Raw genomic sequence first — 20,818 nt, forward strand, 5'->3', positions numbered from 1 at the left:
GTTTTTAGCAGCCAGATAAAACATTAAGATAATTAATGACATTAAAATTATTCTTTAAAGTGACTTTTGAACATTGTCTGACAGCTCTGTTGTAGCACTGATGAGATCTCACCATGGACCTGAAGCTTTGTCTACTAAACTGATGACTTCACTCATTCTTCAGTCAGGTCCTAACAAATTCATTTGCAAAAATAAGCAAATAATTAAAAAAAACCAAACAACACATCCCCAAAGAATTTAAAATGTTTTTTTTTGGGAATCTCTGAGGAATAGTGTTTCCAAATGTTGCTTTACCACAAGAATTTGACACTCAGGACTCAGGTCCTGAGCTGGCTGCCTAGGTAGTCATTGTTCAGGTACTACTTTTACTCAGGGTGGTGGCATGCTGGCACTACCACATCAACTTACAAATTTTCCTGTCTGTTTTGAGAAATGCTTTGGCTACTTCTGCATTGAATTAATGGAATTCTGTTGTTCAGACAGCCACCAAAAACACCTTATGCATGGAGCAATGAATTAATTGTGCGGGCATTGCAAAAACTCAAAAAAGACCAACCCCCAAGCCAAACAAAAACCAAACTAGGAAGATTATTTTTACAATGTTAGCCTGCTTTTTTCATGGCTAACAACACTAATGATGGATAGCTGTCTCCTCAGAGGTTTTAACTTCCTGAAGCATAATACAACTTAGTGTACAAACAGTAAATGAAAAAGCATTCTCAACAGCTCTACTCTGGTCTTCTTTCCAGGTTAGCACAGCCATGTTAGAAAGAAAATCCCAGGGCCACTGCCAGGGCTCATCTCACATCTTAGGAAAGGGAGACCAAGATCTCTTGATGTATTTTGCAACATGTCTGCCATAAGTTGTTCGGAAATCGTGGAGACTTGGACAATGGTGGAACTGAGGCAACTCTAAGAGGCTGTCTGGCTCATGGTGTAAAGTACATGGCTTAAGCAATAAAACATATTTCTAAGCTGCTAAGAAGAAACCTTCCATACTTGCTACCAGGCCCTGTAAATCCTGGCAGTGGCCCTGGCAGAAAATGTAAATATGTTATAACGAAAGCACACGAGGTAAGAACAGAGGTCTGTGTCTAAGCAGCCTATCATGCCATGGTGCAGCTATGGAATAGCATACCGATCCCAAGTATCTTTCCCAGTTTTGCAAATTAAGGCCACTTGCTCATTTTGGAACCTGAATATCAATAGAAGAAAAGAAATAATGTTTCTGTCACAAAGCTGAAACAGTTCCCACCCACATCTATATTTGCTAGAATCTTTTCAAATATGTTATTTATTCTAAAATTCAAATCCACTTAAAAAGAAGTTTTCACAGGAGTGGTATGATTCTCTGACTGCCAGAACTGGAATCCAGGCTCTTTTGAAGTCAGCTGCAGCTTCACTTTACAGGAGCCAGAACTCTACCCAATGTGCAACCACAGCACAAGCTCCTAACACACAACCCTGTGCCAAGGCGTGGTTACCCAGCTTTGCAGACTCTGACCTCATTGTCCACACAGATCCTTGCAGAATGGCAATTGTCTCTGTCCTGTTCTCTGAAGTTAATGAGAAGGGACTGGAAGAATCAAATGCCATCCAACTGACCGTGCATATTTAAATGTATTTAGTCCTAGTACATATATTAGAGCTTCAACAAATAACCAGGTGGCACTGGAGACATTTCATATAATGGGTTATAGAATGTTTCTCATATAAGAACAGAATGCAGGATACAGAAATTCAGATCAACTTTTAAGAGAATAAATTATTCAATTTGAAAGCAATGTATTCCAAGATTTCCCCTTAAAATATGCTGAGTTTGATCCAACAAAACATTTAGGCATGTAATTAACGTTTCTAGCATATTATCTAAGTGATATTACTTAGAATTTGTATCACATTTTTGTTTTCCTGCATTAACTGAAAATTTTTAAAATAAACTGCAGCAGAGGTTGGGGTGTATTGCTCTAGCAGCACTTGTTTTTACAGGCTACACCCAGAAAAAGAACCAAACATACATATTAGTAGACTTCTACATGTTGCACTTAAATTTTCTCACAGGTGCATTTTCCTACTAGTGTTTCTGCTCACTCCCCCAGCATTTAAGATATGCCTGAAAACTCTTTGTTTTCAAAAGTTCTTTGCTTTTTGTATTGTTCAGTCTATGCAAAGTCCACTCTCTTGTTAGGAACAATTTTAACTTAATAGTTTTTACACAAATTCTATTGATATTTTTATGAGTTGAGTATTTATATTATGTATTAGCTTTACATGCACTAGGACATCACACTTGTGATTACACAATAAATTAATTGAACTTTGCCAGAAACATTTTCAGAGCTCCAAAAGGTGTGATGTGAACAGATCTGATTTCCTGAACTATGTATTCCCAGTGGAATAGTTTGTTACACATTTGGAATTATGCAGAAATTGTACAAGATAAAATTAAACAGAAAGGGATTTTTTTAAAATTGTTATTACTACTCTTTCACACATGTTCTTACAATGTGCTATGGCAGTTATAGTAATAAAAATCCTGACACTCAAAACATTCTATTCAGCTACACAGTAATTTTCATGTTCTTCAGCATAACAGTTAAAATTAGGAATTATACTTTTTCCTGTTTTATTTTTCTAAGTGTGGTAGAGTTTGATTTTGGTACTTTCTCTCACTGTTTGTTTAATAAAATACTGCTTTTCCCTCTGCCAAGGGTTTGCTCATGAATGTCTTTTAGTTGTAGCTATGCAGGTTGAAGAGACATTTAGTGACACAGCTACTTTTCTGCCCAAAGTTAATGCCTAAATTATAAATGGTATAGAAAAATGGGCCACACAAATCTGAAGCAAAGACTTACCCAACTAAAAAGCTGGGTAAAGCATCTTTTTTCCATTTTCCAGGTCATATGGCAAATGTTCAAGAAATAGACACATTTGGTTACTGTGCAGTCAGAAACATGAGTACAAGTGCATGACTTCTGATGGCTTTGTGAAAGATGTGATATTACAACAAGGAGAATAAACCAAACTTCTTGTTTCTTATCCAACATAGTAGGTCAGCATGTACAAAATTTTAGGTGAAGCCCTGACTTTGCTGTGCATGCAGTGTGACTTTTAATGCCAACTTCAGTGGAGCCAGGATTCCACTGAACAAAGCCTAAAGGCTTAAAGCTTATGATGTACAGATGAGTGCTATCTTTACAACGTGTTTCACACACAGGCAACCATCCTACATCCTGCAGCCTATGATTTCTCTGCTTCCCTGTTCTGTATTACCAAGGATGTGAATATGAAAAAAATGCCCCCAGCTTTCATTGTTTATCCAATGCTGGCTACACTCATTGCTGCTACACCTGAGTACATAATCCTCCTTGACACTGTGATCTGCACAGCAGCTGGGACTCAGGGCTGTAAACAGCTTTGCATGTGATTAAGGGCAAGCAGGTGACAGCTATCCTGCAGTAGCCAATATTTTTACTGCCAGAACAAACAGGAACTTTTAAGCAATGAAAAAATAACGTTTCTATTTCTTTCCTGTTACCAGGACTGCTTAGCCTGCTTTCCACAGACTTTTAAGACACACATGGATTGTAGATCAATTCCTCCCCACTTGCACACCACAGACAAACTAGACTAGAAAGCAGAAGTCCTGATGCAAGACCTTTTACCTTTTGGCATAACCAAGTGCCAATCCACTTTAGAAGTATTTTAACAAATACTGCAAATAAGTCTAATTCAATTCACGAATATTTGGTTATTCTTTCAATTTGTATAGCAGAGGCTTACAGCATACATCTGGGTGATAACTTTAGGCTTCAGATATGCAAGTATACTATTTGAATTCTCTAAAATTATTTCTACTTATAAAAGGTTTGATTTTTATTTTCATTTCCAGCATATGGATGAATCTATGCTACACAAAACACATTTAAAATAAAATCTTTCCTGCTTCAGTTATGTTTAGAACTTTAACATTTGATAAAATAATCCCTTAACTGAAATGGCTCTCCAGAGCCCTGCATAGCCAAACCAGGCAGGGCCCTGCTGCTGCTGCCCGCAGCTGACTGATCACCTCAGATACACCGAGCTGTTTCCCCTGAACTGAGCCATCATGGTCCCTCTTTAAAAACAATTTAAAACAATGCTTTCACGTGTCTTTTATGTACAAGAGCTGTACTTGTAGAATTTAACACGGTTGTCCTGGAAACAAGTACTAATACTTTTGTTGCCAATGACCCATGTAAAGGAACATATCTGAATGAGAAAATCACATTCAAATGGAATTTCAATGCAAATGAGCTGCTGCATTAAGAAAAGTGTGCTAAATAGCTAATTGCTTTAAATAGATGTTTGTCTGGAAACACTGAATAATGTATTCATTTGACAAGGATGCAAAATTACTGGAATTTCTTTCTATGTATAAATACATATGAATATTTTATAATACTTTCATGCACGTGATACAATCTGCATATTGTTCAGTATATCTTATTAGAATAAGGGTGCTAGGTAACGCTGGATTTTGTTTTATGAGACTGAAACACATGAGGATTTAGCATTTTTATGGGAATGTTAAGTATGATGTCTGACCAGTTGATTCAAGGTGGAGCTCAAATTCAACTTAACTGCAGCAGGAAGCCTAAACAGTTGCCTAAGGAGAAAGGCACACATGCAAGACAACAAGCAATGACCATTTCCAGCAAATATTCCAAAAAAAGGGTCTTCACTCCAATACTGGTTTTTTCAAGGCTACAAACACAACCTATCATTGGACTCTAGTTCTGCAAATCCTTTATGATAGTCTTAATATTGATGATAATTCTGCAGGTTGCAGTGTGAACTGAAGTTCTTTCCCTGCACTGAAGTGCATCCCTCTGGAATACATGGTCCCATCACTAAAGTACCACACACCTCTATGCTCATAATCCAAACTTCCCCACATTGATAAAACTAGGGATTGGTGTTGCAAACTTACTTTTTGAACTTGTTTATTATCCCACTTTCATTTTTCTTGATGTCATGCACCATCTTCTGAAGCTTTCTGTAAGATATTAAACAAAGCCAGCATTAAATTACCAAGTGATTTAACATCAATATAAATAAAGAAAAATATGCTCACTATATCTCCAATAAGTAGTTTAATTGTTAAATCATTTGTGCATGAAGTTTCCCTTCCTTTTAAAGACCTCTTTAGTATTATTTGTGTTACCCTTCTAAATACAATTAAATATGCTATAAACAATCAATTTAAGAGTAAGTGCATCAGGAAAAAAATCCTTGCCTAAATTAATAGTTTAGAATATTTAAATGTTAACATTTTATCTAGAACTGACTTTACAACACTACAAGGCTATAATGGTGATGCCCTCTGATTTCTGGCCATACATGGGACATAAATGCAATGAGAATAATGGACAAATAATTCACAAGCACATCTTTAACTCCTGCTGAAAACTCAAACTACGAATTTACAGCAAAATGATATAGTGTTACCTGCTAATATAAAGAAATGAATTACTTATAGTTGTGAGAAACAGGTGTATATGTTTCTCACAAGTATATGAATGCTCCAAAAATTCCAACAACAATGTACTATACCTACTAGACCAGTTGGATCATTATCTAAACTAAACAGATAGACTAAATATAAGGTAAAAAGCTCAGAAGAACTTCTGCTTTTCTGTTGCATTTGTTGGGGTTTTTTTCTTAACAGATTCAGCTTCTGGTTCTGCTTGAAACATCAGAAATAGCCATCATCTGCAGTTTGCTGTTTCTGTGCTGTGCCCCAGCTGGCACCTGGCAATGTCTATAAATGAAAAGTAATGAGGAATGAAAAGAATGAGAGGATATCTAAATGGTTTAGTTCTAATTTGGGGAGAATGGTTGTAAGTGTTTATGTTTCTTTCAAAAAGGCTTGCCAGACTTCAATTAGGGATGGGTGTCAGCATCAGTTACATTTCTTTTGTTGTTTGTCAGAGATAGAACTCACCAACAAAAATCTAATAGTGGATTTCTATCTGAATATTTCTTATTGCTCATCACTAATATCTTTATATTAGCAAAATTATTATTTTTAAAAAGTGGGCTTTTTTCACGTTACTGTTTTTATTCTATATTGTAATTTATTTGCTAAAAAATCTTCACACACACATGTAAATAAGATCCAACACAAAATTGATAAGTACAAGTACCTGAACTAGTTTGCTTTTCATTTATCATATTTAGGTGAATTGATTAGAGCACCACGGATGTTTTCTGAGTCTTGAATGAGGCTATAGTTTAAAAAAATAATTTTATGACATATTTCTATTTTAAAACAGTGCATTTAAATTAGGAAATCACAGGCACTGGTGCTGTTATGATATCTTTCCAAGCAGATGAGCCGAAATGAAAACATTCCCATCTTTTTCATAGTCAAATTTCTTAAAAATCTGTGTCTCTTACTCCTTATTCTTTTTATGGAGGCATTTAGATTTCTAATTACAACTTTGATAAATTAGAGAGGTACCTAATATGCATTAGTGTGAATTTTTTCACCTTTTAAAGTAACTTAGCTCTTGTAGGCGTTGTTTAAAATACTCATTTGCTGCCCCTGGAGAATTTAACTTGTCTGAAGCCTGTGAGAGTAAGCAGATAACCACTGCACTAAGTGGGAAGTATAGGAAGTCATCAAGCACAGCTGATCTCCTGTTCAAGTGGAATCCCCTTCCACCCATGGAGCTACAAAAACCAGTCTGTCTAGTTAGCTGGAGGCTGAAATTTCTTGAAGTGCCAGGCCATATGAAAGGCAACAACTGAAAAGTTTTAGAAAGAGCTGTCTGTCTTATTTGTGATATTAGAGAGACAGAAGAAAAGATAAGAGGCAGATAGAAAGGTCTATGGCAAGAGGATTCTCCAAATCTTAAAGCACTCAATCCCAGTCCCAAAAGTCATTCCAGAGCAATGAGGACAGTGAAGCACAGAAGGGCATTTATGCACCTAAAGTTTTGACAGAATCTGTGTATCTGACTAGTACTAAAATACATGTATGGCTCTCAAATAGTTGAGATTGTACTCTAAGTAAAGGGGTTTGTTGAGAGGGGACATTAGCAGGGCAGCAGCCCTGAGAGCACCCAGGAAATGGGGGCTCCCATGGCCCAGTGCAGGCAGCCCTTGTGTCACATACAGAACTACAGCCTCTTTCTTCACAACACTCTGAGTCAGGACCTCGTCACCACCTAATGTTTGTTCTCTAGTGTTCTCTCGGGATGAGCAGATACTAGAAACACTCAAGGACCTCCATCAGCTAGTACTGTAAATAAAAACAATGAGTAATGTTTGTCTTACTTTGCATTGCATATAATTAAAGATAATCAAGAGGTAAAACTTAAAGTTGCTTCTTTAACTACAAGCTCCAACTCTTCATTAAACCTGCTTGGGATCTTTTTATGCAAAATCAGGTTTGCAGATAAAGGTGCAATCTGTGTTACTGTTAATCTTTGAAAATGCATTTCAGCAATAGATATTTTGAGATCCATTTTAATTGTAACTTGTATAGACTAGATGGGACTCTTTGATCAGGATCTCATGGCACACAATAGATTTTCAAAGTTCTGCAGATAAAAAAATTGGAAGTCTTGGCTGTAGGTGCTTCCAAAAAGTTTTAGGTTTCTTACAAATACGTTAGAAATTCTACATGTTGGAAGGAGTAAGAAAAAAAGACAGAAACCTAAAACAAAACACATTTTAGCTCCATGTTGCTTTTTTTGTAGCTAAAAACTCCAGTAATTCAGAATTATCAGATTTATTTCAAAGGGGTCAGTAGCTGTGATACGTATGTGAAGGAAGGTGGAAAGTTTTACCATTGTAAATACCATACATCCTGAAAGAAGGATTTGTTGTGTGACAAAATACCTTGCTGCACTCAAGGACTGGTAGAGCTGCCTCGAGATAAAACAAAATGAAACAAACCCACCCTCTCTTTGATCTGGTCACAGCTCAGCTTATGAGGAATATGTGATGATGAAGTGAGGATGATGGGTAGGCCTGGCCTGTGACACATCCCCACCTTCAAACATCACCTGGAAGCATTTGACTCTTTTGCATGCACACTATCCTACAAAAGCTTTCCAAAGGCAAAATAGTTTTAAAAAAGAAAAATGAAGAAAAATAAAGTGTGTAACAAGTTTTCAACTCAGATGTGAGGTACAGAGTCCCTAGACTTGAGAAAGAAAAGTACGTCTTAATTTCAGACAGATTTGTGTAATATGGAATTCTGCCACATTTTAGACTAGTTTGTGAGAAATTGTATTTATGGGTGTTATAAATCTGTGAAGACATTTACCAGTATGTGTGCTGTAGGCATGTGTATTAAGGCTCACAGCAGTCAGCATGAGTGGCTCCCCAGCGGCCATGACCCTGCTCCTGCACACAGGGAAGGATCCCCACGTGCATGAGCAGCACAGCTCACCCACCTGTGACCTTTACCTGTAACGCTGTCTCTGCTGTCTCGGTGAGCCCAGAGCTTTGCACTCCAGGGCACAGGCTGGCTGCCAGTGTTTTACTGTGCTGGGTCCTGGGGAGCCACAGCCCACTGCAGGAGGATTCTGCAGGGTCTCTGAGTGGGCAGGGGACACAATTGCTTCAGGGTGTCTGGCTGTGAGCACTTGTACCTGAGAGAGGTCTTGCTAATGTTTTGGAAACAGGGCAGACAGCAGCATCAGTGAGAAGTGGTAGCAAAACAAAAACTAATTTTAATTTATTTTTAGGAAATTTTCTGTATTACAAGCATACCTATTTCTGTTTATCTGGGGCATGAAAATTATGCCTTCTTACATTTCTGGTGTTTACAGGACTGTCTGAATTACCTGTTTTGCCTCTTGAAAAATCCCCATCAGTACTCACAAACCAGCTTCTTTAGTTAAAGAAGAGCAGAATTTTGCACGTGTTATGTTGACAAGTTTGCTAGGGCAATTTTAAAAGCAATATTGACACATTCAACATTAAGGTACCTGCATGTTCCTTCTCCTCCTCCTCACATCAGGTCTTTAACTGATGGAATTGGTTTTAAAATAGTAAAAATACTTTAAAAAATAAACACACTGTAAATCACACAATTTGCATGTTCTTATATCTTTTTGGGTATATCTGTTTCTTACTGACAGGACAGCCTGTAGTTCTGTGCCTAGAAAGTCACATTTTCTGAAGATTACTATGTCCATTCATTTTAAGTAAGACTGAGGGTAGGTGTAGTACTCACTTTTGGCTTAAGAAAGGCAGATTACATTAAAACAAAAAAAAATGTTTTTCAGAGTTTTTGTTTGTTTGGGTTCTTTTTCAAGCAAATTTAAATACTTGGCATTGGAAACCTAGAATGGGATCTAATAAGTGCAAATGTAGACTTAAAACAAAAAATCTCCAAAAATACCCTCAGCTATAAGGTTTTTCAGGAAAGAACCACAAATAGAAAGCAAGCAAGATTATAATTAAGTTTGGAGAATAAAAGCTAAGTTATTAGAAGATACAAACCAAAACTCAAAGAGGAGAAATCTAAAAATTATTACAGCTACTTCTGTTAATTAAAAAAACCCCACATTAAAACATGAAACTAAAGAAAGAAAAGCATGTCCAGACCTCTCCTTTATGGCTTCTCACAGCACCACCACCTTCTTTCCAGCTGATCTTTGTTTTGTGTTTCTATTATCCTTCAGTTTTATAAATAGCTATGCAGGTGACCAAAGTAAGAAAGAAACTTACTGTTTCTGAACAAAGGGAAGACTTCTGCTTCCTTTTGGGGGCAGAACCTGTTTACCTAGAAGGGGATTTGTAAAACTACCACTTTAGATTTTGAAAAGCATGAAGCTCTTATGTTGAAATACCTTTCAAACTGAATTAACAAACTAGAAAATGACCACCTTTCCTATGCCAGGTTTCCATGAAAGCAATGTTTCTGCCATGGTCTTTGTGGAAGAACATGGATTTTGGTGAACTGTGTGTCTTCCTAAGATGTATTTTCATACTACTTGTCACTTTTGTGTCTCAAAGACAAAGCAATTAAATGTTATAAAACAACTCTACCCCCTTTGACTTCACTTCTAATTCCTTAGTAGAAAACAAAAAGTAATACCAAATACAGAAAGCATCTAATTCCTCATTAGACCTCCTTCAGGTGATTCAGATCTCTACATGCACACGCCCTTATATCATATTCTACCTGGAAGAGCAAGAGTGACAGTCCTTTGCAAGGAAATGCCATGTGGAATCAGCCACCTGGGTCAGCGTTGGTGTTTTCAATGGCTATGTGTAAGATACATAAAAATGTGTAAGAGAGACAGCTGAATCCTAGAGGTGCATCAGATAAACCACTTCAGTAGCTATAGGTCCAAGGTAGGCCCTTACAGCCCCCATCCACCCTTGGGCTTTATCCACCCCCTGCAATGGTTTTCTTGTTGGGAGAAGAGGAAGTTTGGAATTGGAGGTGGTAACCTGTGGCACCAAACCATCCATTCAAGGCACTGAGCCTTTGATCTTTATCTGTAAAGCTATCTCAAAGTTGTGAAGAAAAGTTCAAAGATGTTTGCTTACTGGGAGAAGTCAATTACAGATACCTATCTGAGAGGAAGAAGAAACAAGGAATTGTTCTTACCCCTGTGTGGGAGACGCACAAGGGGAAATGACAGTAGTTTATATTAATTTTGACATTTGTTGTGTTGATTTTTAAAGTCTCAAAAACATCCTCTTCTGCTCACTTTTGAATTATCCACTATTTTGCTTAAAGGCAAACCCCATAGTCAGAGCAGGTGTGTGCTTACATGGTACACACAGAGGCACAGAAAGGCTAAATATTGATTATATTTTTTATCTTAATTTGTCCTCTACGTAATCTTTACAAAAAAAACTGTCAGTCCTCCTTGTACTGGTAAGTACTAATATTCACTGAACTAATGAAAAATGTAGCACTTAAAGGAAAAATACATTCTTGATAGAAACCATGCCTAACATGAAAGTAAAAAGTGATGAATGTACTTTGGGGTGATTGGGAGTTTGCATATTGGAAGAACCCATTCTAGGTTTCCAAGCATTTGAATTTGCCTGGAAAAAAAACAAACAAACAAAAACTCCAAACTTCCCTCTTATGCAGATTGCTCTTCCCTTTATCCCAAATGGGCAACAGTGACACTGTAGGGTATACAGAAAATAATGAGGTATATGTAAGTGAATATTACATGTCACTTCTTGACATAAAAAGGTAAGCTATGTTTTCTGCTGTGTAACTGGCCTGTTCTGTTTTGAGCCTTTTTTGTTTGTTTGTTTACTGATCTCTTTTTTTGCACCAGCTCTCTGGATGTAAGTTAATGCATTAAAAACCAAAAAAAAAAACCAAAACTAAAACCACATGAAGAAACTACATTCACAAGATGTAATCCACTTTTCTGGAAGGTTTTCATTCAGCAGGAGGAAGTTCAGCCTATTAGGCTACTCTAAAATACATTCCAGTTAAAACTGAGTGCTGTAGCTCCCTGAAGGATTAGTACCCTACAGCCTCGTCACTGAAGGAGAACAAGGGCAGAAATTTAAAATACTTAAGTGGCTTTTACATTCCAACAAGAAGAGGAAGCAGAAAGGCATTGCAGGGAAATGAATAAAGACAGGATCTGGTACGGACCCAGAATATTCCCACTGAAAAACACTGCTGTACTTGGGCTGAGTGTTCTTGCTCAAGCTACTGAAGCATTATACCCATCATAGATGTGGGGGGGCACTGACAGGGACCTAATGGAGGCTACTCATGGAACAGTTTTGTTTGTTTTGTTCTGAAGCCAATCAGATTTTATTAAAACTCTGGAGAAATTCCCTGGTTGGTCCCTATGTCACTTTAATGGAGCCCACGTGGGCTGCCACTGAAAGGGGAAATTCTGCTCCTCTCTGCCCTTGGTGCTTCTCCAGCTATGATGAATCATGGGACTTCCAGCTGGGAAACTAACTTCTTTTTTCTTTTGCCAATTTAGATATCAGCAGGATCAGACCCAGCAAAGCATCTATCACATTTTAATGTCCTGTGCAGTACATAGATTTTAAATGATTCTGTAAAATACAAAAGTGTTTTGTTCTGGAATCAACGTATCACTGGGTACCTGCAATATCATATTATTATTTAATATCTAGCACTCTACACAGCTATGTGGGAGACTTTTATAAACTAGTGTTCAAAAAAGAATTTTGCCATATTTGCTGCAATTCTGTTTTTGTTTTTTTTTCTTTTTTTCCCTGGGTGTGAAAATTAATGTATTGGGTTATTTGCTTGGCTCTTGATAATTGATTACTTTACTAAAAAACAACAACAACAAAAAAAAACCAAAACCCTGATGTCATTAGATCAAACCTAAATTACTCGCTTCTGCTGAGTAACTGACAGTTGCAGGCCAAGGACAGTGTCACTTGTCATTGCTATGGCTGACAAATGCTCCTACTCTGGACAGTTATTTTAGCAGAACTACAGTGTCACTACAAGACCTTATTTTATTTGAAACATTTATTTGTTCCAAATAAATTACTTATTTGGAACATAATTTATTTGCCAATGACTTAGTAACTTTGCCAGCACAAGTAGAATGCAGCTATAGGTACTACAAAAGCATAGCTGATCCTATGAACAGATTGTATCCTTACACTGCTGTCTACCTGCAGGGCATCTCTTGATAGTTTCAATATTATACTGCATCATTTTGTCCACATTGCCATATTTTTCTTTAAAAAACACATAGATCGATGTGGAGTTGCGTAATTTAGGGGCGGGAGCGTGGCAGATCACAGTCATACTTAAGCATACTTTTCTATAAACAGCATTATAGGCAGGAAATTCTGTGTGAGAATAACTCCTATATGGTGGTTTAATTTGTTTTTTTTTTTTTCCTCTTCAGCTTGTGAGTGAGGTTTTTTGTCTTGTAAAATTGAATGTATTTCGGGTTTGGCTGTTTTGGTTGGTTGGTTTTTTATCCTGAGGATTAGTCCAGGTTGGATCACATAGCTGAAAATTAGAAAAGAAGCTTTAAAGGGATTGGTAGAATGAAGTGGTTGTGCAGAGAGAAGGCAATAAAGAAGGACAAATATAGATGGGAAGGAGGCTATGCTGTGCTGAGGAAGGATCAGAGGGAGAAGAAATAGGGTTTGACTGGAGAAGTCACACGGAGTGAAAGAATGGAATTTTACAGTGGTATTTGGGGAAGTTTGCATTTCCTATCTCATTTCATTCCAAAGTCCAGAGATGAGAGAGAGATTCATGAACTATTTAAGCTGACAGAAAACTAGAGGAAATAGAGATTATAAAACTTTATATTTTAATCAAAATCCTGTGCTTTGTATGGCAAACAGGACCTAACAATCCCACAGAAAAAACTTCTTTTTGTGCTCATCAGCACAGCAAATGCAGCTGGTGACCGACCGCCTTTCCCTGTGCCACTCAGTTTGAAGACTGCAAATCACTGAACTGGGATTTCATGTGACCTTACATGCAGGCTACACTTTGCTGGGCTAAACCATGGGTGTGCCACAAAAGCTGCTGTCACCACAGAGTGGTACTGTGCAGTGGGAAGTTGTCAGGAGACACTGGAAGCTGAGACAGGAGGTGGTTGTGGGTGACCATGGGTGGTGAAGACCAGAAGACCTTCATAGCTGTTATTTCCTTAGGGCAGATTAGACTTTTGTTAGAAGGAGGTGAACACACCAGTGCAGGTAGAAGAGCTGAAGTGAGACTGAGAGAATTGGGATTGTTCAGCCTGGAAAAGGCAAAGCTCTGGGGTGATCTTATTGCAGCCTTTTAGTAACTGCAGGGGTTCTATGAGAAAGCTGGAGGGGAGCTGATCACAAGGGTATGTAGTAACAGGACAAGGGGCAATGGCATCAAACTGAGACCAGTTTGGATATTAGGAAGAAATTCTTTACTGTGAAGGTGGTGAGGCACTGGAACAGGTTGGCTTGAGAACTTGTGGCTGTTGCATCCCTGGAAGTGTTCAAGGCCAGGTTGGATGGGGCTTTGAGCAACCTGATCTAGTGGAACCCATGGCAGAGGGATGGGAACAGGATGGTGCCTTTCAACCCAAACTCCTGAAAGATTCTATCATTTGCATAGCCTCTCCTCTGGACTCTAATGAGAGGTTGAGATGTTGAAGTCAGATGTGGGCTTTGATGCCTAATTTTGTCATGGAGAATATTTATATGTTACTTTGAAACTCAAGTTAATTTCTTGCTTGAGTTTATTTTTGTTCTTTTGTCCTGTTCAAGCTCATTGAGGTAATAAACTAAGTTAAAATTTGCCTTGAAAAAACAGATAAAGTTTCTAAGACTGTTTGCTACCACTAAGAGGAATTAATAGAACTACTATAATAAAGTTTTTTTACAGCACAAAACTAATATACAGGTATTCCCCAAACATTTTCTCCAAAAGCAAATGCTCCCTATGGTAAAGCATCCTATATGTAAGATGAAATCTGAGATAATAAATAAAATTTCAGTCCCAAATGAATTATTTTTTTTCTACTATACAGTTTCAAGAAGACACATTGTCAGAAGATCCTCTGTTAAAGAAAAAGGCCTAGCAGTTACAGCCAAGCTACCAGTAGAAAATTAGTGAAGAGACTATAAACACCTCCAGGTATGATAGAAAACAGACATTCAAGCCTTAAGGCAACCCCTTATTATTTTCATAGAATTAAGACTTAAACCCTTCTGTTGAACAAGTGGGACTAATACAAAATCCTGCAAAAAACCCCAGACACACTTGTTCAACCTGAGAAAAGTGAACTGCCAGTTTATTATGCTTGGAGACAGGGATTTTAGGCCTTTGGTTTTGCTGGGGGCAGAGATGGACTGCTGCAAATTAATGAAGTCATGTGAAATTACCATGAAACTGTGCTCTTGGAAAAGGCTGTTTGCAATCTGGAACTTCCTGGCTGCATGACCTTAGACAAGTGAAAGCATGTGGCACACTTTGGTTTGTGCCATGGTTTGCCCATTACCACAGCGGTGATGATGCCTTCAAAAGAACTTTGTGCCACACAGCAAAGCCAGCTATGGGCAGAGGGTCATCATTAAGGTCTGTGGTCATAACAGAAAAATGCAGCAAGTCTGAAGAGATGCTGTGACATAGTCATATATAGTAGCTAGAAATTATTTAAATTACCAGGAGTCATAGGCTTATAGTCTAGGGAAGTTAAACCACAAAAGAGTTTGCAAAGTTAGTGCAGAATTTTCTTTTGAGCTGCTAACTTCCCATTACCCATGCTGCCTACTGTCCCTGATCATGAGTGCATCTATTTCTGTATGTTTGCAGCATAATTTTTTTTTCCCTGAAGTTCAGTCTGAAATCCAGGCACACTAGAGCTTGCCATGGCAGTATGGCTATTGCTCATGCATTCATTCCACTCTTTGGGAAACAATTCAAAGTACCAAGATACTTGCACACACCACAGATTAGTTTGTCTCACAATAAATAACCAAGCCTTTGAATTAATTTTTCCTGACTATAAGGAAGTAGTTAGAACACACAATGTACTCTGAGGGAATATTTGTATAATACTGTGCATGCCTTATAAGAAACACTAAATAGAAATTAATACCAGAATTCCATGAAGTTTCAGCATTCCTGTCAGCTATTACTGAAGTTAGTTGAGTGGCTTAACTGCAAACAATGTATATACCCCAACATGTTAGGCAGACAGACATATAAGAACTTTTATAGCTCTTATTGTTGCAATAAACTTAACAAATGGAACCTGTTAAGAATTGAGATCTGATTTAAGATTTGCTAATGCTACAAAAAGTTACATCTTGTAGGCTCAACTATACCCAGTTGAGCGTAGCAAAATCACATAATATCTAGTTTTTCAGGTCTACACTTAAAAAAAATTAAAAGATCCTCTCTCAGACTCAACAGTAATGCTTTTTTAACTTTTACTGCTACAAAGCAGAAATTTTAAAGCAAAAAGCAAAGAAATTTTAAAATAGCTGTCTTTAAAAATGCAAACTATAATCACATAAATTGAAACTATGTGTGGCAGGAACATTTCTTGGCATGGCATCTTAACATATGAAGAAAAGTATGTCGTTGACATAACCATTTAGATCATGTAACATTCAATACAAACTCTGAACCACCTGTGTGTGCTCCATGCAGACAGGTGTGGTATTAGGCAGTCAACTACGTTGCCAACAGGTCAAAGAGCACGAGGGGTACCCAGGTGCTTCAAAGATGGAGGATAGGGCTCCCACCAAATTATATTGAGCTCTTCCTGTATTTGCACATCTCTCTTAAATTTATCCTGTGAATATCTATTCATGGAAAGCTCTGCCTTCAGGTTTAAAATTCTGATACCACAGTAAGATTTTGTAGCCACACATCCATGTTTCTAAGGAGTATTTCAACATGCTCATGTTGAAGCACACGTGTCCACTGTGTGTGGTGAGAACGCTCACACGCTTGAGAAACGCTCCTACATTCTCTGCACAAATAGGCTGGATTGGCCATGAGGAGGAGAGAAAAGTAACTTGTAATACTTCAGGTTAATACAGGAAAGCAGAGCTGCTTCCTTATTTTACAACAATATTAAAACCTCAGATGAGATGGAGAGTGTCATCTATGTGAATGCAGCAGAGGGGTGGTGCTGCATTTCGGGTTTAGGGCTTTTGAATCAGTTCATAAAAAGGTGTGGGCTGTTGTAACCCTCACACATTGACCCACTTTAGATACTTGAAGGAAATCCTGCTTTAATTGTTTGCAAAAGTACAGAAGGAGAATCCCAACTACAATTTTGACAGCAGAGGGTGAGTATTTTTTTTATGTAGCAGTAATGGATGGAAACAATCTTTCCATTTTGTTTCTCAACTTGTTAAAGATTGCTAGTTTAGACCAACACTGAGCTCTGACACCATTTAAAGCAGTTCAAAAAGTTAGTTGACTACTTAAGGTGGTAAATTGCAGACAATGAGGAGACTCCCTGCGTTCTTCTCCCGTCTATTGAACCTTCCGCAGAGTTCTTGGCAGGGCTTAGGATGCCGCCTGCTTGGATTTCATTAGGTGTGCCTGGCTGACGAGCTAAGCATCACTGCAGCTCTGCAAGTACACACCCCCCACAACAATATTGCCACAGTATGGAGAGAGTAGGTATCAACAAACTACATTCCATGAAATTTAGCTTTACAAGGGATTATTCCAGTTTGCATTAAGGTTTCTGGGGAGAGGGAGAGAGATTTGAGAAAGGTTTATAAGTTAGTATTGAGTGCTTAAATATGACTTTAGGAAAAAATATTTTTCAGTATTTCATCCTTATTTTTTCAGAGGAGGAAAAGAATTCCATCTTACCTTAATCTGAATCAGAACTTCTTTTAAGTATTCAGAAATACAAAAAGTCATGATGAAAGAGCCTTGAGGTGCCAACTATAGCAGTACATGAATCGAGACACACTAAAAATACTTCAGTAATGGCCTGCTTCTGCTTTTTTCCTCTCAAACCCTGTATTTAACACTGTTCTCCTTCACTTAGGAACATTTCCCGTTTTCCAGTTCCCTCTATTCCACCAGTTCTTTCGAAGATTAGGAAACATTACAAAACTTAACTGCAAAAGCCATCTTCATAAGACATTAAAGCATTGAGCAATTAAGTTTTTTTAATTTGCATAAGACTCACACAACATAATGAGACACACACTATTTCCTTACAGCTTTGAAAATAGACACTTTGAAAATATTCTTCTTTGCGCTGCAGGTGAAACCGACACCTATTTTACTTCGAAATCTGCGTTAGCCACTCCAGACCCGTGTTTACCTCCCGCGCTTCCTTGCGGCGCCCTGGCCACCGGGTCAAAACGGGTAAAATTCCCTTTTACTCTAAAACTCCTGCCAACTTCCTCGTGCCTCGGCGCCTCCGGTGCCCCCGCGCCCCGCTGCGGGAAGCGGCGCGTCCCACCGCTGCCTTCCGCAGCTGCCCCGTTCCCGGAGGAGACCGGGAGCGGACCTGCCCCTACCTGAACTTCTCCCCGGCTGGCACCGTCAGCCTGTTGAGCTTGTCCATGCCCGTGAGCGCTGCCCCGCCGGGACGCGCTGCCCTCGGCCCAGCACCTGCCGGCGCCGCCTCTTCCCCGGGCCGGGCTGTCGCTCCGCCGGGTCCCGCCGCGCTGCCGCAGCCTCTCCCCGTCCCGTCCCGTCCCGCCCGCGGGCACCGGCGGAGGAGGGACCCGGGGCTCGGCCCGGCCCCGCCCCGCCCGGGGCGCGCACAGGTGGCTGCGGAGCCGGGAGCCGAGGAGGAGCCTTTGGGAACGGGGGCGCGGGGCCCGCCGGGCCGCGCTGGCTCGGGGGGCTCAGGAGCGGCTCTGGGGGCTGAGCGGCTCTGGGGGCTCAGGAGGGGCTGAGGAGCGGCTCAGGAGGGGCTGAGAAGCGGCTCGGGGGGCTCAGGAGGGGCTGAGGAGCGGCTGAGGAGCGGCTCAGGAGGGGCCGAGGAACGGCTCTGGGGGCTCAGGAGCGGCTCTGGGGGCTCAGGAGCGGCTCTGGGGGCTCAGGAGCGGCTCTGGGGGCTCAGGAGGGGCTGAGGAGCGGCTCGGGGGGCTGAGGAGCGGCGCGGGGTCCCGGCGTGCAGCGGGGGATGGCGGCGAGCCCAGCGGGCCGTGCCGGAGCCAGTGACCCGCTCGCTGTCACCGGCCCAGCCCAGGGGACTTCACCGGCTGCGGGGAGAGATGCAGGGCCTGCTTCTCCGCCTCCCCGCTCCTCTACACTCCTGGTGGATTTGTGCCAGGTGGGAACATGCTGAGTGGGAACTTTTCCTTTCCCGGGGTTTCCCAGTTAAAGCGAGAGAAAACCACCATCTTATCCCCATTCTTTTGACTGTAACTGTATAGAAAAAAAAAGTTTCTTACCCTGTTTTTAAACTAAGGCAGGAGAAAATCCTGATCCTTCCAGAGACACAGCAAGGCTGTTCCCACCAAAGGTGCAGGCAGCTGGCTGTGTTTTATGGCTCTGATATCTCTGAGCTTGGGACTTTTTGCTCAGTCTTAAGCTCAACCGTGTTTTCCTCTATGAAGATGCTAGTTGCTTTTGAGGGGCAATGTAGGCAGTTATTCACATCCAGCCTTTCTCCTAAAGGGCCGGTTCATCTGAATTCTGCACCTTTGGAGAATGACTCTAGTTGCTTGCCTTCTGTATCTTTGGCCTCTCTGCAGCTTAGTTTATAACCTAAGGCTGTTCTAGGGAAGAAACCTAGTAGTTATTTTTTTTTAAAGTGTATGTCTGCATCATGTTAATATGTTTGATAAGCCACAATATGCTTTGGGGACACAAAATGGTATTTCTTGGTGGGATTCTTATTCCCACTTGGCTAGCTTTTCCCATGGAATTCTTCTCCCCAGATTGTACTGACTTAAGTTTTTTCTTGTGAAACTGAAGGAGCAAAACAGACTTTCCTGGTTAGTGCAGGTGACTCTGGGGAAAGAGCTTGCCATGAGATTTTTGTCTTTGATAACAGTATCCTTGTGATCTTGGCAGGCTGGTGTTTTTGGTCTCTGAGCTTTCAGGTGTAGGAATTGCTTGATGTTTGAATACAGTATTTTCTAGGCTGGGCCGATAGTGTACAAATTGCGTTTTTTGGGTATCTCACAAAGTTTGTGGGCTTTAAAGAATAATATAATATTGTATGTCATGTAATACACAAAACTAGAATTTCACCTTGCATTGTATCTGGTTGTGGACCAGTCAACTTAGCAATTTTACTCCCTAAAAGTGATTTTGAAAATTAAATTAATTTTGAGTTAGTTAAAATTCACACTGACAGTGTGAAGAAGTAGATATGAATAAATTGCTGTGTCACTTTTCCTTTTGCTTATATAATATTCCCACTTATCTGAACACATCAGAATAAGAGATTTGCTCAGTAGGCTCCTGCAGTGGTCTCCCTTACACAATAACTGCCTCTTGTCCCAGGCTGTTTTCCTTTGGGATCTGCTGCTTGCATTACTGGGCTAGTTTAACCTTGTTTCCTCCTGACTCAACCAAAGCTATGGGTTTGAAACTCTGCAGTGCCCAGTGCCCAGTGCTCGCCTGTCCTTGCGGTGCTGTCAGCTCCCTGGTCCCAGGAAGTGGCTGCTGATGTGTCATGCTCAGGGCAGTCCCCTAGTCCTGTGTGCTCAGGGCTTGACTCACAGGATTTCTCATCCTGGTCATCTGCTGGCCTCTGTGTTTGTGTAGCTGCGCAGTGACATGGACTGGGGAAGGAATCCACTACAAACAATTGAGAAAAATGTCACAAAACTCGGGGGTTTTAGCTGCATCAGTTCTTTGGTGTGATTTGGTGCACAGATGTTTGTGAGGGTGCAGCACAGGATGAGTGGAATAGGGCGTGTAACTTCTTAGACTGGTATTGCTGCCAAAAAGTTACTCCTAAAAAAAGTCTTCATTACACAAGAGTTGTTAATGAGATTCTGTGGCACCTGCTTAGCCCTTTCTGGAACGCGTCCAAGTCAGCTGGGGCCATCTGCCCCAGTGCTGATTTGGGTGCAACAACATAGGAAAACCACTAGAGAAAAACCTGAAATAAAGAAGGGCCTGGCCAAGCCCCTCCAAACAGTCCTAGGCCTCTCCTTTTTGCCCAGCAGGTGTTTGCACAGCTGGCCCATGTTAGGACTGATCCTGCCTGTGGTCAAGTGGACTCGTACAGCCCATACGGACATGGACATGCTGCAGTGGTCAGCTGGGAGGGTGGCCCTGCAGACCTGCACCAGGGACAGGACAAGGAACAGGAGTTTCTCCATCCCTACATCCTTACTTATCACCCCAAAATGATGTCTCTGGGGCCCAGGCTGG

At 40.2% G+C, this 20,818-nt stretch overlaps 1 protein-coding gene across 4 annotated transcripts in view; it reads right to left on the minus strand.

Moving 5' to 3' along the window:
* BLNK (B cell linker) overlaps positions 1–20,818 on the minus strand; it is an 88,681-nt gene that overhangs the window by 23,318 nt on the left and 44,545 nt on the right. For 2 of the 4 annotated variants that reach the window (XM_021536454.2, XM_021536459.2), the window contains 2 exons: positions 4,973–5,038; positions 1,139–1,195 (listed from right to left, as the gene is read on the minus strand). In XM_021536454.2, the coding sequence (XP_021392129.2) occupies positions 1,139–1,195; positions 4,973–5,038 (123 nt within the window). Of the gene's footprint in view, positions 1–1,138; positions 1,196–4,972; positions 5,039–17,994; positions 18,184–20,818 lie in introns of those variants that run through there. The other 2 variants (XM_021536458.2, XM_021536460.2) reach the window with 2 other exon arrangements.

This window comes from Lonchura striata, chromosome 7 (genome assembly GCF_046129695.1).
Source record: "Lonchura striata isolate bLonStr1 chromosome 7, bLonStr1.mat, whole genome shotgun sequence".
Classification (NCBI taxonomy): Eukaryota; Metazoa; Chordata; class Aves; order Passeriformes; family Estrildidae; genus Lonchura; species Lonchura striata.